We start from the raw sequence: 26869 nt of genomic DNA on the forward strand, positions 1-26869 counted from the left end.
CGCTCTAAAATGGCGCGCAGCTTGTCTTAAGACTGCAAAAGAAGTTCCCTTTAGAATATAATACCCTGGACCATATTTCAGCTCTTATGGGGCGTGATGGTAACAGAAACATCCCCCAACTTACCACAAGCGAGTAATGCCCGTGACTGGGCAGAGGATGCTGTTTTTATCAAAACTGACCCAGAGCGCATTTTGGACAAGCCCTCCACCTCCCCAAACTTGTCCTCCAAATGCTCCACAAAAAACTGAGGCTTCATGGACGTGAAAGATTCCCATCAACTTTTGCACATACGAGGTACCGGGGCGAATAAACTTCACTGCCACCTTTAGCCTGGCGTTCCTCTCATGGTGTGGCCAGGGAGGGAATGACTTGGGGTCATATTTCTTAGCATTGTAGTTAGACTTTGCCAGTTAGAGACTGCTGGCGGCAGACCACAAGCAAGAGATGACATACTACTCTTTGTGGCGTGTCATCTCTGCTGATGCCATCCACTCCGACCAGAGGCCCTTTCCACGGGCGCCACCCAGCCGCAGCAACGACCACCTGGCAGGATGGCCCTTTTCAGGACTCTCAATGCCCCAGGATGACGGGCATCTACTCTTTGGCGTGCGTGGGGAGTTAACGGTGCAGGCATCAGCAGAGCGATCCCTGTGTTGTTGGGGGGCTACAGTCAACAGGGTAAATGGCGACCCCACCACAACATACTGGCTACCATGCTGGATATCAGGTGCAAACAAGTCCATGATCATCGTTGGCGCAGAAAGCGACACTGCATAGTGCATGGTGGAAAACGCACCCAGGAAGGTGTCCTCCCTCAAGAGATTGAGAATGTGCGGGACTGCAATGTGATGACGACAAAGGGGGCTACAGATCTCAAGGCACGATGGACACAATGCACCATGTAAGGCTTCCTTACCCAATTTGGTTCACTATTCAGAAAAATTTTGAAGAATGGAGGTCAAACCCTACAGAGAACTATCACATAAAGGCCGAAACATGTGAGACTCTTTTTAGTCACCTGTTACGACAAGCAGGAATACCTCAGACCTATTCTTACCCTCAGAACTGCAGGGGGGTCCAATACTACAGTTACTTTCAATTCTGCTACTGTAGAAATCATGTGGTTTAGAGGTTTGAGGCAAAGAATTCAATGAGCCATGTGCAGAGTGCATTTTCATACAGAAAGGAAGATCCTTGAAGGTTTTCCAAAGAGCAGAAAAGGTGAAAATCTGAGGGCACAAAGTCAAGTGAATATGGTTGGTACAGAGTGACTTCCCAAAGCAACTCCTGTATACTGTTCTTTGTCAGTCTAGCAGAATGCGGGCAGGCGTTATCACTGAGTAGCAGAACTTCACACAATCTTCCTGGCCATTGCTCTTTGACTGCATCTGGCAAAACATCTCAGTTGTGTCAGAAGTGATGGTTACACATCAGCGAAGTAATTCGTAGTACACCATACCAGTGTTGTTCCACCAGATGCATACCACTATCTTCTGTGGATGCACACAGGTCTTTGTATGGAGAGCTGGCCTTCTGTTAGCATGAAGACACCATTTCTTGCCACCTGTGACAATACAGGATAAGAATAATCACTGTTGTTCCTGACCCAACTGATGACGAGCAAGCAGAGATACACATATGGCCATCTGTCAGTTCTGTGATTTTTGAACCTTCCCGTTTGCACGCAAATGTCTTACAATGGTGGAATGATCATGGTTCATCACATTTGCCAGTTCTCGAGTACACTGATGTGGCTCATTGTGGAAAAATGAGTTAAAAATATTTTCATCAAACCCCGGAGGTCTCCCAAACATGAGGACATACTAATGTCAAAATGATCCTCCTTAAAATGAGAAAAACTTTTCTTTTTTGCCTTGCTCTGTCCAATGGCATTATCCTTATACAAGGCGCAAATGTTTCTGGTTGCCTCCCTTGTTGTCACCCCACTACTGAACTCAAACAGAAGAATAGGTCAGAAACGTTCAGATTTGTACACTTGTCAGTCCACTTTATAATGTCCATAGCTCCACTCACTATCTCTAAATGACAGTATGTAAAGTCAAAACATCAACAGCGAACTACAAATAAAAAATGAGAATCAATAAACAAACCCATAATAACTGGAATACCAACATGCAAAACAAAAATACTACAAACTTACACACCGATCTAATATTGAACATAGAATATTTGCTCTGAGGCAGTATAACTCATGTTGCACAAATTAATCAGTGTGTATTCCTCCAGTACCTGAGAGAATGAGAGCACTTTGCAGCTGCCAAATAACTTTACACATAATTTGAAACCTTTACAAAACTTTTTCTCACTGGTAAAAGTTTATCACTTGCTAAATTTTCACTGTTCATTCAGTAAAACTTCAGTGCCATGCATGATGTTTTAATTCATAACTTCTTTACTCCTATATTTGCAGGACATTTTGCAGACAGTATCCACATATATCACTGAATTTACCTGCAAAATCATACTATTCTATCACAAAAAGCACAGGAGATAAACACCGAGATGTGGGAGAAACAAACTTTCCTTAAAATTGAGCACAAATTGTTCAGACTAAACTCATTCAGTGGTTGATAATTTGATAACACTGGGGAGTTTACTGGTATATTCTGAAAGGCTTTATACTCCATTTTAAAATGTCAATGTAAGTATTTATGAGCAACTGTCTAAACAGAAGCAGATTACTTTATCCCTGAGCAGTACTCTAACAAAGAGAAACCATGCATGCATTTAATCAACTATTCCAATAATTAAAAAAAGTATTTTAATTAATGTACATAAAAGGAAGTGTTGCAACATATACAGTGTTTCATATTTACTTTAAGAGCCACAGACCAATTGATAACTCAGTTTTCTTTCATATCAGGAACAATAAAGGGTAATATGTACATATCTATATAACTAAACAATAACTTAATTATCTTGGGAACATATGATTTACTTCACATAACTAATACATGCTAGTAGTTATGAGTAAAATCAGCCAACAACTAAGGTTCCTTCATCTTGAAACACATATGTTGGAACTTCTAAATTGAGAGGTGCTGGGCCTTTTCTGATACGACCTGATGCATCATAGTGAGAGCCGTGACAGGGACAGTAGTATCCACCAAAGTCACCTGAAAGAAAGTGGTGTAGTAATGAAAATACCTGAACTGTTCATTTGTTTAAAACATCACAGTTTTTACAGAGACTGACACTTACTGAAAACCAGCACATGCCAATATATTAAGTGAATGTAAGGGTATATACAGAAGCTTAACTTTGTAAACAAAATACATACTAACTTAAGGCATTTTAATGAACCTCTGACATTATGAAATGCAGAGCACAGCACATGTAACAAAATACAGGCCACAGAAGAATTAACATGTCACAGGATCACTTCATAATTTTGCAGAGCAACATATTTCAAACTAAACAACGAAAAAATATTTTATTTATAAAACCCATTACAGTGCAATTTTTGTCAATTACTTTCAAAAGTAACTTCACTGGACTGGCAGTCATCAAGGAGATACCATTCCTACAGACATTTGTGGATACAGTCCACAACTTTGTGGAGCATTCATGTGACAATCCAATGACTTCTTGATGAGGTTCTCTTCCTGTTCCTGAAGACAGGGAAGTTATAACTGGTCTTTAGAAGATGTGACATCTCATGCAAAAGAGCAGATTTGCAGGTCAAACTGAACATTATTAGACATTGCAGAAAGCCTAGATTTGGAAAACAGATATAGAAATCAGGTTAATGTTGCAAGGTCTGCAAGGGCCTTCTTCGGGGCTGACATTGGATTATGATATGTAAAGCTAAGGCATATAATTATATCTTCTACAGCATATGCTTATAACTGAGGTTCTAAGTGGAAAAGCTGTAAAATGGCAAATACTTGCCAGTGTAGCCTCTCCACTAGGACTTCATCAGTAGAAGCAGTGATCTGTTTCACAGAGGGTTAACAGCTATACTGTAACATCAGATTTTCTTGAGAACACGCAAAAACAACTATTTCTTGTGTTACAAGCTTCAGTTCTGCCTATAAAATCTAAATCAATGTAAGTCATTGGTAAAGCTACATGAAATTAGCAAATAAACTTTGAAATTTTAGCATTTTAAAATTTGAATTCAGCACTTATATTTTTTCTATTTCATTATTCAGTTTCCATTAAAAAATAGAGAAAACATTCTTTCCGTAACACAACTCCACAGTGTTAGTTGTCATTCAAATTAACACACACTTAAGGCTTATATACAAATGTTTATCTATTGAATGCAATCACTGAAGTTTTTTCAATAATGTCGGGCTTCACTGACCTACTGCCACAACTAAATTGTACATTGAGAAGTACCTCTATGCATCCCCACTATTGACAGGTACCCAAACCGCAGATAAAGCACGTTTCACAGAGTAGAAGGTTCAATATATCAGGCCTCTCGTCACATCTCAAATAGTCAATACGACGTTGATGGAATGGTTAGAAAAAATTTCAGGTGGAATACTTTCCATTTACGATTTTTTTCCCCAGCAGATTCGTTCAAATACAGCTTTGCACCACAAGCTTCAACGCTGAAGAGCTCGCCAATGTTTCTGTAAAAACCCTTACCAGTTCCAAACTGAACAATCCATTGCCCTCACCCACCTAATCCTTCACCTACACATCAACTCAGCCAATGAACACACCCGTCAACTCCTATCCTTAATAAAAGTCCTCAGTCTTTCCTCTCCCACATCCACACCGGCTGTTCAGAGCATCCTCCTACAGGCCAACTGCAAATTAGAACAGCATGCCACCCTCCACCTCAAAAAACTATCCAATCTCCTGGTTTCCCACCTCCGGAAAGGCAACTTACTCACCCTTCACAACCTTTCCAGCAAACCTCAACCTCCTCTCATTGCACACAGACCCAGTCTCTCCCATCTACTCAATCTCCCACTTCCAGCTCCACTCCCCCCAAAACCTCAAAATTCTAATCAACACAATCTGGAACCACAACACCCTAATTCAGTAGTTAACCTTTCCTCCAAACCTCTCTCCCAATCCGAAACCTCTGTCCTATCCAAAGGCCTCACCTTCAGCCACACTCCCAGATTCAACCATACAGCCCTCGTCAAAGATTTACTGTCCTACTCTCGTACTCTCTGCTGGAAATATGACTTTGCCACGAAGAAAAATGATCCTAATCCTACTCCTAATGATCCAACTCCCCAAGACACTATCCAAATTGAACCCTGCCTGGAACAGTTCCATCCTCCGTCACAGCGAGACCCACCTCCTCTTCCCCAAAATCACCCTCTCCAAACCTTCCAGGAATTTCTCACTTCCAGCCTTGCCTCTCAATCCTTCTTAAAAAACCTTAATCCTACTCCCAACATCACCACTGCTGAAGCCCAGGCTATCCATGATCTGAAGGCTGAACGATCCATCGTCATTCTTCCGGCGGACAAGGGTTCCACGACCGTAGTACTTGATCGTCGGGAGTATGTGGCTGAGGGACTGCGTCAGCTTTCAGACAACACTACATACAAAGTTTGCCAAGGTAATCCCATTCCTGATGTCCAGGTGGAGCTTCAAGGAATCCTCAGAATCTTAGGCCCCCTAAACCTTTCACCTGGCTCCATCAACCTCCTGACCCCACCGACACCCCGCACCCCTACCTTCTACCTACTTCCTAAAATTCACAAACCCAATCATCCCAGCCGCCCCATTGTAGTTGGTTACCAAGCCACCACAGAACGTATCTCTGCCTACGTAAATCAACACCTTCAACCCATTACATGCAGTCTCCCACCCTTCACCAAACACTTTCTCAAATGCCTGGAATCCTTACCCAATCTGTTACCCCCAGAAACCATCCTTGTAACCATTGATGCCACTTCCTTATACACAAATATTCCACACGTCCAGGGCCTCGCTGCGATGGAGCACTTCCTTTCACGCCAATCACCTGCCACCCCACCTAAAACCTCTTTCCTCATTACCTTAGCCAGCTTCATCCTGACTCACAACTTCTTCACTTTCGAAGGCCAGACATACCAACAATTAAAGGGAACAACTATGGGTACCAGGATGGCCCCCCTCGTACGCCAACCTATTTATGGGTCGCTTAGAGGAAGCCTTCTTGGTTACCCAGGCCAGCCAACCCAAAGTTTGGTACCGATTTATTGATGACATCTTCATGATTTGGACTCGCAGTGAAGAAGAACTCCAGAATTTCCTCTCCAACCTCTACTCCTTTGGTTCCATCAGATTCACCTGGTCCTACTCCAAATCCCATGCCACTTTCCTTGATGTTGACCTCCATCTGTCCAATGGCCAGCTTCACACATCCGTCCACATCAAACCCACCAACAAGCAACAGTACCTCCATTATGACAACTGCACCCATTCCACATCAAACGGTCCCTTCCCTACAGACTAGGTCTTCGTGGCAAATGAATCTGCTCCAGTCCGGAATCCCTGAACCATTACACCAACAACCTGAAAACAGCTTTCGCATCCCGCAACTACGCTCCCGACCTGGTACAGAAGCAAATAACCAGAGCCACTTCCTCATCCCCTCAAACCCAGAACCTCCTACAGAAGATCCACAAAAGTGCCCCACTTGTGACAGTATACTTTCCGGGAGTGGATCAGACTCTGAATGTGGCTCTCCAGCAGGGATATAACTTCCTCAAATCCTGCCCTGAAATGAGATCCATCCTTCATGAAATCCTCCCCACTCCACCAAGAGTATCTTTCCGCCGTCCACCTAACCTTCGTAACCTCTTAGTTCATCCCTATGAAATCCCCAAACCACCTTCCCTACCCTCTGGCTCCCACCCTTGTAACAGCCCCCGGTGTAAAACCTGTCCCATGCACCCACCACCACCTACTCCAGTCCTGTAACCCGGAATGTGTACACGATCAAATTGAGCCACGTGTGAAAGCACCCACGTGATTTACCAACTGACCTGCCTACTCTGTGAAGCTTTCTATGTGGGAATGACCAGCAACAAACTGTCCATTCAAATGAATGGACACAGGCAGACAGTGTTTGTTGGTAATGAGGATCACCCTGTGGCTAAACATGCCTTGGTGCACGGCCAGCACATCTTGGCACAGTGTTACACCGTCCGGGTTATCTGGATACTTCCCACTAACACCAACCTGTCAGAACTCCGGAGATGGGAACTTACCCTTCAGTATATCCTCTCTTCTCGTTATCCGCCAGGCCTCAATCTCCGCTAATTTCTAATTTCAATTTGCCGCCGCTCATACCTCACCTGTCTTTCAACAACATCTTTGCCTCTGTACTTCCGCCTCGACTGACAACTCTGCCCAAACTCTTTGCCTTTACAAATGTCTGCTTGTGTCTGTGTATGTGCGGATGGATGTGTGTGTGTGTGTGTGTGTGTGTGTGTGTGTGTGTGTGTGTGTGTGCGCGCGCGCGTGAGCGAGTGTATACCTGTCCATTTTCCCCCGTAAGGTAAGTCTTTCCACTCCCGGGATTGAAATGACTCCTTACCCTCTCCCTTAAAACCCACATGCTTTCGTCTTTCCCTCTCCTTCCCTCTTTCCTGATGAAACAACTGTTTGTTGCGAAAGCTTTTGTGTGTGTGTGTGTGTGTGTGTGTGTGTGTGTGTGTGTGTGTGTGTGTGTGTTTATATATATAGAGCTGCTCGGGGGAACACAATGGTAAGCGCCATCGCCGTGAATGGCTAATGACACCACCTGTGGGATGCACAATGCAGTAAACTTACTAGTAGTTCCAAATTCACTGAACAGATGTCAGGGAGGAGCTTAATGGTAAGTGCCACTGTCCGTCTGTTGCGGAAACATAATGGTAAGTGACAGAGAGAATGGCGGCAAGTAAAAACATCTCCGAGATTATGGCTACAGTGAACACGGCAGAAGACGAGGAATATACTTCCAATGATACTAATATCTTCGAGAGGGATCCAGAATACATTCCTAAATATACTGTCTTTAGTACATTTCACGAACATAATTGTAAGTGCATGTACATACCATTATGTTCCTGAAGTACAACTGAAAATTACGTTCGCTGACAAGTACAAGATGTGTACAGTCCAGATCAGTGGTGCAAGATCATCACTAAGTCGGCTAAGGAGAATCCATTGCTTGTATATAATATGAAAAGAGAGGATTTCTATCAAATACGACACTCTAAAGAAGTGTTTGTCTTCAGAAAGAAGAAAGTTGATGGTTGAGATGTCAACCTAAGGAAAGTATGTAGGTGGAAAGTGACCTCCGAATATCCATCATTTTTATTCATCAGCGAGACATTTTGTCATGACATTTGGCATGAAATAAACTTCAGGAAACGTGGAAGGCAAAGACCAGTTCCTACGCTTCGACTTAAATACAATGGGCCAAGGCTTATTGAAAAGAAGAAAGTTGCTGACGTCCTGTCGCTCCTAAATTACATACCTCCTGTTCACAATGGATTTTTCCTGTCACTAAAGCCAACAGTTTTAGATGAAAAAGACATTAGTAGTGAGAGTGATGAATGAGTTTGCAGTTTCAGTAAAGTGTTGAAGACTTACTGTAAAATTTAATATGTAATGTTCTATCACTACGTGCTGTTAATGGTGTATGGTAATGTAATAATTTTTGTATATTTCATTTGTTTTAGTCAGTTCTGAGTTCCATTTATGTCTGTATAGTAGAAGATAGATGTTAGAATCACTACAGAATAAAAGGACTCTTCAAAAAAAAAAAAAAAAAAATTATTCAGATTTGCAGATCAATTGAAACTTTAGATGCGCTGTATCTCAAAACTGTGATTTTGGCGCTTACCATTTTGTTCCCCCGAGCAGCTCATATATATAAGATGGGCTGTGTGCTGTGTGTTTATATAGCCTTTGGAAACTTCTTATGGCAGCAGATTTGAGGCAATACTTTGCAACTGCTTTCTGTGCCTCATTTTCAAATTTGTCTGAACAGTGCCTGTTGAAAAATAATCTTCAGAATTTTTCAGTAATAATTTGATACTCTCATGTTTCCATAACAAATGTGCAAATGGGTAAGTAATGCCTTCTAGTGTTGTAATAGTGGTGTTAATGCTAGCACATCTGTCACTTACAAATTTGCTTTGTAAGAAAATGCAGCTTCATTTTTTAAATGATCAAGAATGAGTTCAATGGCAGCATTTTCATTTTGCAATGATCTGAAAATTTTGATGACTGCTGGTGTGTGTGTCCAAGTATTGTACTGCATGAAACTAAAAATTCCATCTTGTGATTATTAGATAGGGGAAAAAGTATTTTTGGCAGGCGAGCAAATTTCTCTTGAAGGAACTGAAGGCGTGCACCTTTCATTTTGAGGGAGTGCACAAATGCCACTTTCACCACTTTAGCTCTTTTCGTTCTTTCACGAAAATGTCATCTGACTTCACTTTGTGTCTCCAGCAAGTGAATGTATTCAGCTGTCTCCAATCAATATGTCACATGTGTAAGAAATGTTTGTAGCAGATTCTGATACTAAACCTACAGAGTTTTCACGTTTAATGCTGTAGGTTTTTAGGGTGTCTACTATGACCTGTGCAAAGTACTTCTGTTAGCAACTTCGAAAAAGTAAAAGAAGCCAGATACAGTTTCTGTTGTGATGTTCCAGTCATTGTCTGAAATAAAACTGCAAGTAAGTATCCTCCAATTCTGTCACAAGTTTCATCAGCATTAATCACAACAGTATTATCCCTCACATCACCTTTGGTTTCTCCTATCATTTCGTCACTGTACTGACTGACATTTTTGTCAAAGTCAGTCTGAATGGTCATAGACAGAGGGAGTATACAGGCAAAACACAATATCCTGTTATTGAGCATGCTCTACAATCTGACAGTCATGACCTCAGTGCCTGTTTCACCGCACGTTAGCTGGTTTTTCCTTCCTGACATGAGTTCTTCAGAACTCTGCTGGTGGAAACTGATATCACAACACATGCTTGGTTTTTGTCACCCACCTGGCCTAAATTTACGTTAACATTTGTGGTCTCAGCATTTCTTTTCTGTGAATATTCATTTCCTTCACTCCCTTTTATTTTACAACCTGCCTATTCTACCCCCCCCCCCCCCCCCCAAACACACACACACACAGGCAGGAACTACTGACTCCAAAAACATATTCTACAGAAACTGCGTTGAGCAGATAGCCTGACAACCCACATGCAACATAGCTACAACTTTGACACTGCCAATATAGGCAGGGATTAGTAACCATGATGTCATCACAGCAACAACAGTTACTGAAATAAATCTACCAAGAAACTGAGGAAAGTGTTTATGCTGGATACAACAGATAAACAGTAGTTCGCATCCTGTTTAAACACAGAATGGACATAATTTTGTTCCAATATGACGGATGTACAGGAATTGTGGGCAAAGTTTAAACTGGTTGTAAATCAAACTCCAGAGAAGTAAGTGCCAAGTTAAGTGGACTAAGAACAGAAAAGATGAACTATGGTTCAATAACAAAATTCAAAAAGTTCTGTGGTGAGGGCGGGGAGCCTGTTAACAGGTACAAGCGAGTACAAACAATAGTAAAATTTGATGCTATTTACATGTAAAGTGCCTGATTAAACAGCAATTCAACATTTATTTATCCACCCCCCCTCCCCTCCCCCCACAAAAAAAGAAAAAAAGGGATATTACGGTAAGCATAATTACTTTATACGTGTTGTGTCTGTTTATTTGCACAAACACTAAAACGCATGCACACCCGCTCACTGTCAAAAGACCTCTGTTAAAGCACATTTACAAAAGCCATTTGAAATCAAATCACGACACCCAGTTAGAACTGCAGTTTTGCTCAAGGCGCCATTCTTGGGATCAATTCTGCATTACCATATTTACCCAACAATAAGAGAGCTTATTATCTTGCTTTGTCTTTTGGGGGAAGGGAACATGGGTAATCATACATTTGCAGATAAAGCTTTCATTCTGGAGATCAACATTTTTACACTGTATTGTAGCTTATTACTGGGGTTGTATTACATTTGCAGATGAAGCTTCGGTAATTGAGATCTCACACAGATGTAATTTGATGATTTCAGAAGGGTGGGATGGGGTGCATTGGCACCAGCACAGCAGTATGTCAGGAGGGTAGTGACGAGCGTACCTTTCTTTTTGTGAACATCTACCATGTTTAAACTGCAGTTCACCAGAATCTAAATGTGCTCAGAACTTAATTGACTTTACAAATGGACAAATACTCATACATTTCTACAGGAGAGACATTAATTCTAATATATGTTCACACAGAATGCCCAAAACACATGCGTAATAAATGAAATACAATGTTCAACAATGGCGCTACGGCAGCTACTGCTCAACAGCACTGCTGATTTTCAAGGTTGGCAACAAATAAAGAAGTGCACTGTTGCCTCTTAGTGCTCTTATTTTGACCAGTTCACCACCAAGGAGCCAAGATGATAACATATGAGGTGCATTCAGAAAGAAAGTTCTAATCACATCCAACGATGGCACGAGTTGTCGGATAGGAATGCACATGCACAGGAGTAGAGAGGAGGTATGTGAGAATAACACAGTGTAGTTTCAATCTTGTAATTGTTGTGGTCTCCCACCAACTGTAAGGTTCGTGCAGTTATCCAATTTTTGCACACTCAGAAGCAATCTCCAGCCGACATCTGTCATCAATTGTGCCAAGCGCAAAGGAACATCATTACAATCAGTACAGTCAGATAATGGTGCATGCCATATGCTGAAGGACAAATCTGTATTCACAGCAAAGATCATAGTGGCTAACCATCCCTGGTGGCATGAGAACTGATAGAGTGTGGCAAGCAATTCCAGAACTCTCACATCAATTCTCTCAAATGTCTTGCTTGCCACTGACCAAAATTGTCTCCCGGTGGCTTTGTTTTCCTAAAGTGTGTGCAAGTGCCTTCTGGAATTGATGTGGTAAGCTTTTGTGAGGGAACACCGTAAATGGTGATTGGTATTGTATGACACTGAAAAATCTGAGCAGAGTGATCCAGGACTTAAAAAGACCAGAAACAGGTAGACAATTTGATGTTACAGAAGCAAATGTTCATAGGTAGCGTAAGATTAAGGCTATATTATAGATCACCAGTTCTGCATGTTGAACTTTCAGGGGGTCGAATTAGGAAAGGATTTGTGAATTGGAGCAGCAGTTTGTTTACTGTGCTTGAAAGAAACATGATTAAGGCTTTCCAAATATTCGAATGAAGCTGTTGGGGAGAAAGAGGAATTTTCAAACTGCATGTGCAGAATTTACAGCAAGCATGTGCTCATGTGTGACGATAAAGATGGTGAGTCTTAAAAGGATCTAGAACAGCACTAGCTTAGCAATTTTCCATGGCATTTAATGAAAAACTACTTGCATATAGTGTCAAACAATGTAACAATACACCACAGCTGAACAGTGTTAACTTTTTTAGGCCAGTCTTACGATACCTTACATCAAGAGAACAGTTTGTAAATGTGATCAGTCACAGTTTGATGAAAATAAAGACTTCCCAAGGAGCATCTTTAAAAAAGGGGATGTCTTATTGTCAGGTAAATATGGCCTGTACATTCCACAATATAGCAGTTATTGTGAATATGATCTATGAGACAAGTATTTAACTATACAACAGAGGAATGGAAGGGATTCTTAGTACACACATTCCAGTGACCCATTTTCAGGGCTGCAATTGTGCCACACGTCTTGAATGGTAAATCAAGTGTGCAAACCATTTCTAAAAACTTAATTCCTCAGAGGCTTTGAGTGTTATTGAAGATATACTGGGTGAAACTGGATTAATCAGCAATGGTAGATTGTTTGCATTCTTGAAAAGGACTATCAATGTCAATTTGACAAATTCAGAGTTAATGTTCTTCATTCAGAGGAACCAACTGCTTCCTTTAAAAAAAAAAAAAAAAAAAAATTCTCAAAACTCTGAAATCTAAAGACACGCTAGCTGATCAAATCCTAAAGAAAAGGTGAGCCCACTATGTCTACTGGAAGACTCCACACTAGCCTTGGGTGAAATATTACCACCCTCACTCTCACTTTTTTTTTAAGGGAAAGGTTTTGTACAAAATGGTTCAAATGGCTCTGAGCACTATGGGACTTAACATCTGTGGTCATCAGTCCCCTAGAACTTAGAACTACTTAAACCTAACTAACCTAAGGACATCACACACATCTATGCCCGAGGCAGGATTCGAACCTGCGACCATAGCAGTCCCGCGGTTCCGGACTGCAGTGCTAGAACCATACGACCACCGCGGCCGGCATATCAAATTAATGCCAACACCAAAACTTTTACAATGACTTACAGTCAGCTTTCTGGCAGCAACAGGTCTGTAAGTTAAAAACACCTTTGCATTGCGCCACTATCATAAAAATAAGCAATCTCATTTCTTGAAACTTGCAAGGAGAAAAAGTGAATCAGCCATGTAGGGAACAAAATGGTAATGGGTCTTACTGACAAGGAAAGATTTTTGATTGAACGCTTTGTGGCAGAATGAAAAATTCACTCTGATACACAGCATGTACTGTTATGAAGCATCCTTGTAAATTAAAAGTACATGCTACACTGACTAAAATCCTTGCACTTCATGTGTAATGCTCTCTCAATCTGAGCTATTGGGGTGAACCTTACCCACCTGAGATCCAGTCTGCCAGGAAGTTTCAGAACAGTGCAAACAACAATGCACAGCAACAGATTCATTCTAAAAGCAATATCTACACTGTGATTGTGCATTTCTTATCAACCCTGCTTCATGAGAAATCTAAGTTGAAGATTTTGGTGCAACTGAATTATCACCAGTCAGCAAGCCTATGTTATGAACAACCACATCTCTCAACAGTAACTTCAACTTTCCACTGTATATGTAATCCTGAGTAATTTCATCTCCAACTTCTGATACATTAATGGTTTTCTTATTAACAGACCTATTCACTTCACTTCAACAATCTATAACAATATGAGCACTCCAACCTCAGCAATATTCCAGAAACAGACCAACAGTCAAACTCTTCCATGGAATAAATATGTTAAAAAAGTTCTAATGAACAACTTGCACCCATTCACATGTAACAACAGTTTTTTTGGGGGAGGGGAGGGGGGGGGACGGGAATAATACCTTAATGGTTTTTTAATGACAACAGCACTGTTTTAGTATTTACCTCTCATTTAAAAAAATTACTATTGCTTGACAACTTTAAAATCAATATTAATTTTAACTCTTTTTGTTAGGTCTAACTAACAGCTGCATCATATATAAAATTAAATCATTAACTATTTAATTGACAATAGTTTTGGTTATTCATTTAATTTAAAAATCTTAACCATAACAAAAACTGAACAAGGCTGTCCAGCAGTTAACACACTGGACTCCCATTTGGGAGGACAACAGTGTAAACCCACATTCAAACCTCCTGATTTAGGTTTTCTGTGATTTCCCTAAATTGCTTCAGACAAATGCTGGGATGGTTCTTTAGAAAGGGCATGACACTTCTCCATCCTTCCCTAATCTGATGGGACTGATGACTTCGCTGTTTGGTCACCTCCCCCAAATTGAAAAAAATGATGACAGAAACAGGAAATGAATCTAGATCATCAGATTAAAAATCAAGCATGCCACCAATGAGCTATTTTTACAGAAGTTCAGGTGTTCATTAAACTGGTGCATAAAATGCATTTAAAAATTTGAAATTTTTTTGGGGGGTTGGCAAGCAAGGGTATTTTATTACTCCTACAGGATAGCATCCTTTAGGTAAACCACACGCCAACCAAGACTCATTCCAATCTGAATTCCCAAGTTGTGCCCTCCTTGTAAGTAAGAGCAATGAACCTGCTACAGTATCATTTCAGTCCCAAATGACAATAAAAACAATGTTAACAAAATATGTGCTAAAACCTTACCTGCATTGGCAATGGGTACACAGCCAAGGTGGGTGCACACTCCAAGTACAACCAGCCATTCTGGTTTCTGCACTCTTTCATTATCATGCTGAGGGTCTCTTAGTGTGCTTACATTTACACTCTGTTCTTGCTGAATTTCTTCTGCCGTCCTGGGAAAGACAAACACAAAACAGGTAGTTAAACGCATCATAAATATTGTGATAAATACTATGTCAATTTGACAAAATTTACACATAATTATAGGCAAATAGAGCAACTTATGTTACATATATACTGGACATTTAACAGTTTCTAACTGACTACTTCTAATCAAGAAACCTCTATTATGTAGGAGTCAGGCTGCGGTTAAGTGGAGTTGCATGGCATGACCAGAGCAGAGCAGCGAGGCATTGTGAGCAGAGCAACACTGATGAAACAAACCAGTGCAGGTCATGTAGTGGGACGAAATTGAAACGTCACCCATCCACCAGTGTCAGCCCAGTTTGCAGGTGAATATAAGTTCAATTTAGTTTTGATTATGTATTTTTGTAATATTTGTAATGGTTTTGAAGTGTCTAAAGTTTTTGTATTTTTTTATGTTTCATGTACGGAGAGGGCGGCGCAACGAACGGAGACAGCATCTTCGTTGCCGGGACCGGAGAGAAAATTGCTGGCCACTATACGTCGCGGGTCGACAGCCAAAGAGCAACAGAAGATCCTGAAACCGAGTTGTTGCGTCGTGCTTCTAAAAATTAAATAATTGAGAATTTGTAATGTTTTGTACAACAAGGATATCATAGGAAGTTTGATCTAATTGAAAATGTTAGTTTTGTCTTGTCAAGGCTCAGGTTCACGTCTGTATGTAGGAAGATAATAAACTAGTGGATGCTACTAAAGTTGAAATACGTGTTCCGAGGATTTATTTATGAAGAATTATGTGAATGAATTAATTATATATTTGACAAGATTATTGGATTTTGACAGCGTTCATTGCGACTTTGAATCTCAAAAAGTTTATTCAATGTGGTTCTATTATCGATTAAATCAGATAACGTGTATCAATATAATTTCTGACGTCTCCGGTGTTCGACTCAGCGTCCTGCCAGTTGCGGAAGTGGGGTTGCAGCATCTCAGCGGCTGCATCGACGGCTGTTACTTCTGCAGCCCATACCAGCATACTGATCACCGAGAACTACAAACTACAATATTAGTGTCCGGTGAGTTTGTTTCAAGTTGGAAGTGGAGTGTTGTTCATAGGGAGTGTGCTTTTACAGGATTGTTGATTACAAGTCTGCGTGTGTAACTAGTTAATATCTTACAATAATGTCGGGAAGTGAAATGTCAGACAAAGAGCAATCTATGTCCAATAGGAGCATGAGATCCCTTTTTAGGGCGATCACTAAATTGAAACAATCTAACGAAGAATCTACTGCTAGATTAAAACAGGAATTAAAACAGTCTAACAAGGAATCTACTGCTAGATTAAAAGGGGAGCTAAAAATATCTACAGACAGGTTACAGGAATATCTTAATGAAACCAGTCAATAATTAAGTGATAAAATAGAGGCTTCTAAAGTTGAAATGCAGGAAAAACTAGTAGGACTTAGTAATAAGATTGCTGATAGTTGTAAAAGGTTAGAAGAACATATTCAGGAATCGCCTGAGGAAAAAGCTCGCATGCGAAATGATTTTACTGACTTAACCGAGAGACTAGATAATGTCAGTGTCTTAGCTGTAAATGAAATAGAGAGAAATAGCGATAAGTTACGAGATGAATTTTCTATGCAAACAGAAACTGTTCTTAGAGAATTATTAGAATCTATTAAAGAGGTTTCTACCAGACCTGTAGAGATTTCTTAAATAGATAATGTAGAATTAGAGATATTAACTCATCGAGTAGAAAAAGATCATACCGAAATAGAAAACATGAAATTTTTAATTACTGAAATATGCAGTAACCTTGAGACTGCCAAAGATAATAACATTGACGAAGGTACAGAGCGTTCACATCGTGAACACAGTGAAGAATCGATATTAGCTAATCGCGTATCCAATACAGAAATGCGAATACAGGAAATTACTAAACGGTTATCGGAATTAGATAATAATGAAAACATTTCAAGTAGTAGAAGCAATAAAGTAATCAGAGACAACAGTCGCATCGAGTTTGCTAGCGCGGACGACAACAATACGAATAAAGAAATCACGGCAAGTCAATCCGATGCAACTCTGTCTCTGCAATCTAAACGAAATCCAACTATGTCTCTCGCAGAATGTTGGGATGATATAACGGCAAATTCAAATGTAGCAAGTCGATTTCCTGTGTTCAAACCAGGAGGCGAACTTCACCCTATAATCTTTATAAAAGCTTTTGAAACTTCATTATCTCCTAAATGGAGTAATGAAAAACGGATTCAATTTGTAATAGGACATTTAGAAGCAGAAGCTGCGGAATGGGCAGTACTGCATAGAACTGAATTTAGGGACTGGGATGATTTTGTTAAGCAGTTTAAACAAAATTATTGGTCAAGAGGAAAACAACAACACTTAACTTTAGAGTTGTTAAACCCTCCTCCATATTCTAAATGGTGGGGAGGTTATAGGAATTATTTCGAATGGTATTTAAACCGTGCTAAATTAATTGAAGAACCAATTATTGAAAGTCACCTAATACGAGTCCTAATTAGTAGGTTACCGTATTATGTAAAGGAAAGAATGATAGAAAGAGAATGGTCACAACCTTGCGAATTATTAGGATATTTAGAACAGTTAGATTACTTAACAGAGAAAGGGAAGACGAGAAATTTAGATTTGGTAGAAATGACAATCCTCGAAATAATAATAATTCAGAACCACGAAAATTTAACAACAATAATCATAGCCGGTTTTGTTATATAAAACGTCAATCTAAAGATAAAGAGAGCCAACAAAATCATGGTAATAACTCTAAAATGCGGAAATTACGCAATAACGATAATGAGATAAATCATCCTCAAGTAATTAATGAAGGTCAAGTTGTAGGTGACGTTATCATAGAAAGTTCGGAAAACTGGTTAAGTCCTTTAGTACGGGTCAACTAAAGGGAACTGTTAGTCGAGATTATACAAGACCCAATTGCAATTTATTATTAAGCTGCCAAAAGGAAGGTGATTGGCAACAAGATTTACTTCAGGAAGACAATCAGATAAGGGAGAATATAACCTATAAACCCGTTATTAAAGGTTATATTAAAGATACCGAAGTAAATATTATAATCGATTCGGGTAGCGAAGTAAGTATTTTATCTAAAGAATTATTTCAGCTTAAAAGAAAATATTGGAATTTCCCAACCTTACCTGTAACTGGAGTGAAAATTATAGGAGTTACTGGTAAAAGAAGTCAAAATATTACTGAGGAAGTTTATTTAACTTTTGAAATCGCTAAACAATTAATCGCTCACTCTGTACTTGTCGTAGCCAACTTAAATGTGGCCATAATTTTAGGTATGGATTGGCTATGTAAATATAAAGCTATATTAGATTTTAGAGACTCTTCCTTAACCATCCATAAGGAGGCATGTGCTTTTAAAGTGAGGCTTTCTGATAATCGAGTACCTGAAAATTGCTATGAATCCTTACAGATTAAGTACACACAGACCATGAACCTATTAACAGATTCTAGTGATCCTGAATATGAAGTATACCGATGTGAGGCTGGTAATAGTATCAAAACCGAAGTGAAAGAAAAATGTTATTCTACGATTTGTCTATCCGAACAAGAAAAGGAAGAGTTGGAATCTTTGTTGTTAGAATTTAGAGCCGTCTTCTCAGATGAACCGGGGAGAATTAAAGAGTACGTTTGTAAACTTAAGATTAAAGATCAAAAACCATTCTTTAAGAAACCTTATTCTATTCCGGTACAATTCAAAGAATCGGCTAGTAGAGAAATAAGTAAGATGCTAGAACAAAACATTATCGAATGATCATGTAGCGCTTTTAACAGTCCTTTGTGGGTAGTTAAGAAAGCTACTGGTGGGGTACAACTGGTTCTGGATGCCCGTGAATTAAATAAAATTATAGAGATGGAAAGAGACAGACCTATTCCTATGGAGGACATACTTCTTAAGATTGCTGGTTCTCGTTATATGAGTACAATGGATTTAACTGCTGGCTACCATCAAGTAATATTACACCCGGATTCACGGCAATATACGGCTTTTCTTTTTGAAGGCAGATCATATCAGTTCCAAGTTTTACCTTTTGGACTTAATATATCAGTGTCAACTTTAATTAGGGCGTTAGATTCTGCTTTGGGTCAGCAATTGTTACAAAAGATTATTTTATATGTAGATGATATTTTGGTAGCCACTAAAACGTGGGAAGAACACGTAACGATATTACGGGAATTGTTTGACCGTTTAATTGACAGAGGAATTACGTTAAAATTATCTAAGTCTTACTTCGGAAAGGAGGAAGTGAGATTTTTGGGGCATATAGTGGACAGTAAAGGTATTAGGCCAGACCCAGCACGTATTGAAGCTATTGCTCGATGCCCGAGTCCTAGAAATCGGAAACAACTGAAATCATTCTTAGGAATGGTAGGATTTCTGAGAAGGTTTCTTCCAGGGCAGGATATTGTTAATCCTAAATTACTGGATTTATTAAAAGAGAAGTCAGTATGGCTCTGGGGAAAAAAGGGAGAGGAAGTTTTTAAGAAGATAAAAGGAGCGTTAACAGAAGCCAAAATGTTATACCATCCAGATTTCAATCAGGACTTTTGTACGTGTACGGATGCCTCTGATTATGGTGTGTCTTGCGTAATATTTCAAGGTGATCTGACCAATGAAAAGGGATTATATCGGCCTATTGGATTCGCTAGTAGAACTTTAAATAAACATGAAAGAAATTATTTTGTAACCGAGAAGGAAGCTCTCGCAGTGGTATGGGGTTTTCAACGATTTAGAGGATTATTAATGGGAAGAAAAACAATTGTATATACTGATCATCAGGCTTTAATCTTTTTGAACAATTGTTGGTTACTTCACCGTAGACTATTACGTTGGGTATTATGCTTGCAAGAATTTCAGTACGAAATTAGGTATATAAAAGGATCTCAGAATGTAGTTTCGGATGCTTTGTCGAGACTTCCAGTAGGAATGGACAATATTAACATTGCAGAAGAACCAGGAACAAATTACCATGTTTATTTCCTTTTAACTCAGGAGAACGAACGTAAGGTTAAACGGATAGTAACTGCTATTAGACGCAATCAAAGAAATGATGATCAATATAGGGACCTTATACAAAGCCTTAATAATGGGGACGAAACAGTTAACACCCGGGGTGTGTGGTTATATTTCAACGACTTCTTGTATTGGAAAGCACAGAGGGAACACCAGAGATGGAAAATCTGCATTCCGAAAACTGTTGTGTATGAGTTAATTACTTATAATCATGAAGGTTACGGGCATTTCGGAATTCATAAATGTATTAAACATCTAACGACGTATTATTATTTCAAAAATATGTCCCGTATTGTGAGAAGTATTATTAGGGCTTGTGAAACCTGTCAAAAGGTTAAAGTTAATAACAAATCTAAGCGTTATAAATTATATGCTGTAATTCCTCGAGGTCTGTGGGATCTACTGTCATTAGATTTTTTCGGCCCTCTGCCTCGCAGTTCAGGAGGATTTACTTATGTGTTTGTTGTAATGGAATGTTGGTCCAAACATGTGAAGCTATATACTTTGAAACGAGCGAATACAGCAAGCGTTATACGCTGTGTCACCCAAAATTACTTTGTTAACTGGGGCATTCCTAAACGACTTATGTCTGACAACGGTAGTGCCTTTATTAGCCAAAAGTTTCAAGATACAATAAAACAATATGGAATCAAACATGTCATAATTTCGAAATATCACCCTCAAAGTAATTTAGTAGAAAGAGTCATGAAAGAATTAGGACGATTATGTAGAACTTATTGCGCACATAAACATACTCGGTGGGCCAAACTAATGCCTGAATTCGAAAAGATATTAAATGAATTGCCTCACCTAACGACGGGATTATCACCTATAGAAATTTTAGGCAAACGAATTATAGGTGAGCCTTTACTAGCTGCTCTACCTTGGCCACCAGTAAATGAGATCCAACAATGCATGCCAGACGAAAAAGTTTGCGAACAGATTGTTAAAAATGCTGAACGGAGAATTAAAAGTTGCAATCAACATGCCATAGAACCCTCATTTCAGGTAGGAGATCTTGTGTTAGTACGATCTCATCCTAAAAGTTCGAAGATCAATAAGGAATGTAGAAAATTCTTCTTTATCTTTGAAGGTCCATATGTTGTACATCCCAAAGCGTTACTTCTTATGGAACCTTCATCAGGTGTAATTAAAGGATTATATAGTGTTGAGGAAATGAAACCCTTCATTCCTAAATAAGTTAATATATAGTATATCTAAAAACAAAGATGATGTGACTTACCAAACGAAAGCGCTGGCACGTCGATAGACACACAAACAAACACAAACATACACACAAAATTTAAGCTTTCGCAACAAACTGTTGCCTCATCAGGAAAGAGAGGGAAAGACGAAAGGAAGTGGGTTTTAAGGGAGAGGGTAAGGAGTCATTCCAATCCCAGGAGCGGAAAGACTTACCTTAGGGGGAAAAAAGGACGGGTATACACTCGCACGCACGCACTCACTCGCGCGCACGCACGCACGCACGCACGCACGCACGCACGCACGCACTCACTCACGCGCGCGCGCGCGCGCGCGCGCGCGCACACGCACGCACAAGCAGATTTAGTATATCTTACATACGGAAGAGCGTTCAGTTTATTCATGTGAAGTTTTTCGTGATATTTACGTGTTATTTTAAAGAAATGACAGGAAGCTTAAACAAGTGTTCTACAATAATCTACCGATACTTCAAAAAGAGAAAGGTAACTAAAAGGGGATTTATACAGAAGAAATTTTGTTATTAGGTCAGAAGGAATTTTGTATATTTTTATATTTACTCAGACAGTAGGAACCAAAGGGGATGGTTATTTATTTTAGGGACCATGGGCGTCCAGAGCTATATGGCAAACGAGAACATAGCAGAGTGCCTTTAATAGAGATTTGTAACAGTGTTAATATAGAACACACCAAACGGGGCTCTCTCTCTCTTGTTTCTCCTAAATAAATTGCCATTACCCAACAGGGTGTCCGAAGGTAAAGAAAGCTGTGCCGAGATTCTAAAGAAAGTTTTCCTTGATTTCTTCTTGACCTCAGGCATAAATAAAGCATTAGGGAAAAGAATGGCGTAAAGTAAATAGTACTATTAGTTATTGTGAGAAACTTATTAGTGATATACATTTTTTGAAAGAATAACTCTAGTAAATGAATAAAACAAACTAATCTATCACAATTTGAACGCTCTGTCCTAATGTAACAACATTAAAGAATGTACTAAATTAGTATTTACTAGCAACTATTAAATGAAAAGGAGTAATCTCCATATATTCGGTTATGAATTACCGTAATAGCACAATTAAGAGTAAACGACAAATAGTCACAATAATATCGTAGTAAAAGGATTAAATCTATCTAAGAGCAAGGACTCTAGAGTACGTAAAATGTGAGGAAAATGTATTAACAGTTAAATATTGTATATAGAAAAAGCTTTATTTTCGGTTAAAACCCGACAAACTGAGCTTGTGGGTGGGGTATGTAGTGGAACGAAATTGAAGCGTCACCCATCCACCAGTGTCAGCCCAGTTTGCAGGTGAATATAAGTTTAATTTAGTTTGTTTATGTATTTTTGTAATATTTGTAATGGTTGTGAAATGTCTAAAGTTTTTGTATTTTTTTAATGTTTCATCTACGGAGAGGGCGGCGCAACGAACGGAGACAGCATCTTCGTTGCCGGGACCGGAGAGAAAATTGCTGGCCACTATACGTCGCGGGTCGACAGCCAAAGAGCAACAGAAGATCCTGAAACCGAGCTGTTGCGTCGTGCTTCTAAAAATTAAATAATTGAGAATTTGTAATGTTTTGTACAACAAGGATATCATAGGAAGTTTAATCTAATTGAAAATGTTAGTTTTGTCTTGTCAAGGCTCAGGTTCACGTCTGTATGTAGGAAGATAATAAACTAGTGGATGCTACTAAAGTTGAAATACGTGTTCCGAGGATTTATTTATGAAGAATTATGTGAATGAATTAATAATATATTTGACAAGATTATTGGATTTTGACAGCGTTCATCGCGACTTTGAATCTCAAAAAGTTTATTCAATGTGGTTCTATTATCGATTAAATCAGATAACGTGTATCAATATAATTTCTGAGGAGAAACAAACGACATCTAAAATTGAAAAAGTTTACGCAAACCAGTTGGCCCGAGTGACGTAATTCTGTGCATACGACTCAAATGATGTTTTACAGTTTCGTTAAGAACCATTCTGAGACAATTTAAAAAGAATATAAAGAATTTTGAAGTGGGTTGTAACTGACGTAGGTGACGAAGTCTGCACATGGTCATATGTCGAAAGAAAATCATTTATAAGAAACTTACGTCGTTACACTACAGTCAGTGCACATGATCATAGCGGTGCAGCAAGCAAGGCAAATCAGCAGAGCAGTGCAGAGCGGTGCCGAGGGAATCCAATGTGTTTGTTTCACAGAGCTGCGAGTAGAACATTCAAGTGACTCCGGGTGTGTTTGGACAACACCAGCAGCATTTGGCTGTTGCTGTGGGTAGCAGAGTCAATATTATTTCTGGAATTTGTCTTGCTATCGTTGTACTACTGGGAAAATAGCACCAGCGGAAGCCTTGGTACAGTTGTTTTTACACAGTGCCCTTTATGGGACTAGTGAAACAACTAAGATCACAATTGATTTTAGACAAGTTATCTGATCAGGCAGCAACAGATGTACAAACAAGTACAGAAGAGATTTTTGGAAAGATATTTATGCCTTTTGACTGTATATACTGCATTCATTGCACAGAGCATAACGTAATCATAGCTAACACTTGGTTTAAGAGTCATGAAAGAAGCATGTATACCTGGAAGAACCCTAGAGATACTAAAAGGCATCAGAGAGATTATATAATGGGAAGACAGAGATTTAGTAACCAGGTTTTAAATTGTAAGACATTTCCAGGGGCAGATGTGGACTCTGACCACAATCTATTGGTTATGAACTGTAGATTAAACCTGAAGAAACTGCAAAAAGGTGGGAATTTAAGGAGATGGGACCTGGATAAACTGACTAAACGAGAGGTTGGACAGAGTTTCAGGGAGAGCATAAGGGAACAAACGGCAGGAATGGGGGAAAGAAATACAGTAGAAGAAAAATAGGTAGCTTTGAGGGATGAAGTAGTGAAGGCAGCAGAGGATCAAGTAGGTAAAAAGACGTGGGCTAGTAGAAACCCTTGGGTAATAGAAGAGATCTTGAATTTAATTGATGGTAGGAGAAAATATAAAAATGCAGTAGGTGAAACAGTCAAAAAGGAGTGCAAACTCCTCTAAAATGAGATTGACAGGAAGTGCAAAATGGCTAAGAAGGCATGGCTAGAGGACAAATGTAACGATGTAGAGGCATATATCACTAGGGATAAGATAGATACTGCCTACAGGAAAATTAATGAAACCTTTGGAGAAAAGAGAACGACTTGTATGAATATCAAGAGCTCAGATGGAAAACCAGTTTTAAGCAAAGAAGGGAAAGCAGGAAGGTGGAAGGAGTATATAGAGGGTCTATACAAGGGCGATGTACTTGAGGACTATATTATGGAAATTGAAGAGGATGTAGATGAAGATGAAATGGGAGATATGATACTGTGTGAAGACTTTGACAGAGCAATGAAAAAACTAAGCAGAAACAAGGCCCCGGGAGTAGACAACATTCCATTAGAACTACTGACGGCCTTGGGAGAACCAGCCATGACAAAACCCTACCATCTGGTGATCAAGATGTACGAGACAGGCATAATACCCTCAAGACTTCAAGAAGAATATCATAATTCCAATCCAAAAAAAAGCAGGTGTTGGACATGTGTTAAAATTACCGAACTATCAATTTAACAAGTCACAGTTGCAAAATACTAACACGAATTCTTTATACACAAATGGAGAAACTGGTAGAAGACGACTTCAGGGAAGAGCAGTTCGGGTTACTTAGAAATGTTGGAACATGTGAGGCAATACTGCCCCTACGACTTATCTTAGAAGATAGATTAAGGAAAGGCAAACCTACAATTTTAGTATTTGTAGACTTAGAGAAAGTTGACTGGAATACTCTCTTTAAAATTCTGAGGGTGGCAGGGGTGAAATGCAGGGAGCGCAAGAATATTTACTATTTGTACAGAAAGCTGATGGCGGTTATAAGAGTCGAGGGGGATGAAAGGGAAGCAGTGGTTGGGAAGGGAGTGAGACAGGGTTGTAGCCTATCCCTGATGTTATTCAATCTGTGTAATGAGCAAGAAGTAAAGGAAACAAAAGAAAAATTTGGAGTAGGAATTAAAATCCAAGGAAAGAAATAAAAACTTTGAGGTTTGCCGATGGAATTGTAATTCTGTCAGAGACAGCAAAGGACCTGGAAAAGCAGTTGAATGGAATGGACAGCATCTTGAAAGGAGGGTATAAGATGAAAACCAACAAAAGCAAAACGAGGATAATGAATTGTAGTCGTATTTAAATCGGATGGTACTGTGGGAATTAGATTAGGAAATGAGACAAAGTAGTAGATGAGTTTTGCTATTTGGGGAGCAAAATAACTGATGATTGTCAAAATAGAGAGGATATTAAATATAGACTGGCAATGGCAAGGTAAGTGTTTAAGAAGAAGATAAATTTGTTAACATCGAGTGTAGATGTAAGTGTCAGGAAGCCTTTTCTGAAAGTATTTGTATGGAGTGTAGTCCTGTACGGAAGTGAGGTATGGACAATAAATAGTGTAGACAAGAAAAGAATAGAAGCTTTCGAAATGTGGTGCTACAAAACTATTCTGAAGGTTAGATGAATACATCACGTAACTAATGAGGTGGTACTGAATAGAATTGGGGAGAAGAGGAGTTTGTGGCACAACTTGACTCGAAGAAGGAATCCGTTAGTGGGATACATTCCGAGTCATCTAAGGATCACCTATTTAGTACTGGAGGGAAGTGTGGAGAGGAAATACCATAGAGAGAGACAAAGAGATGCTTACATTAAGCAGATTCAGACGGATGTACATTGCAGCAGTTACTCGGAGATGACGACGCTTGCACAGGATAGAGTAGCACGGAGAGCTGCATCAAACCAGTCTCTGGGCTGAAGACCAGAACACAATGCATTCATTTCAGTATCTAGTTTATGACCTTAGGCCATTTTCAAGTGTCACAACATAAAAAAATCATCTGACTTGTGTGAAACACAAGTTACGGTTGAAAAATACGTATCGGGTTATATTAGTGTGTGAACATACCAGTGTTACATAAAAAGGCCGGAAACTTGCATAACCGACAAGTTTAGTGAAGCTGTGATGTACATTACATTCAAAGCATGGGTGTAAGCTTCATTTCATTATACGTAAACATCAATTCAAATGAAATGTATACCCACTTTTAGGATATGTCTAATTTACATCACAGCTTCACTATATTTGGCAGACATAGAAGTTTCCAGCCTTTTTGTGTGTCACAGACATTTTGTCATACTGACTTACAATACGACTGGTTTATACATGTAACTTGATGTGCATTTCCAACAACGCAAATCTGATGATTTTTGACACTGACACTTGAAAATGGCCTAAGGCCGAAATGTAGATCGTGAAATAAAGACTTTGTGTACTGTCGAATGGCAGAAATATCTTTTTAAAATGTGCAGAATACATTTCCTTAATCTCTGATATCTTTCATTGTCTTAAAACAAGAGGGTAACAAAATTAAAGTAGCATAGCTGATAACTACACAAAAACCATCTTTTACCATGTGAGAAAAAGTTTTTCAAAGTCTCAGTTA

The 26869-nt window shown here is 39.3% G+C and overlaps 1 protein-coding gene across 1 annotated transcript in view; it reads right to left on the reverse strand.

Annotated features, from left to right (window-relative positions):
- Positions 1-2766: 2766 nt before the first annotated feature.
- LOC124794800 (cytochrome b-c1 complex subunit Rieske, mitochondrial) overlaps positions 2767-26869 on the reverse strand; it is a 35056-nt gene continuing 10953 nt past the window's right edge. Inside the window, exons 4-5 of the mRNA XM_047258457.1 lie at positions 14916-15064; positions 2767-3138 (exon numbers count right to left, since the gene is read on the reverse strand). Of these exons, the coding sequence (XP_047114413.1) occupies positions 2999-3138; positions 14916-15064 (289 nt within the window). The 3' untranslated portion in view covers positions 2767-2998. The remainder of the gene's footprint in view (positions 3139-14915; positions 15065-26869) is intronic.

The sequence above is a fragment of the Schistocerca piceifrons genome, chromosome 4 (genome assembly GCF_021461385.2).
Source record: "Schistocerca piceifrons isolate TAMUIC-IGC-003096 chromosome 4, iqSchPice1.1, whole genome shotgun sequence".
In the NCBI taxonomy this organism is placed as follows: Eukaryota; Metazoa; Arthropoda; class Insecta; order Orthoptera; family Acrididae; genus Schistocerca; species Schistocerca piceifrons.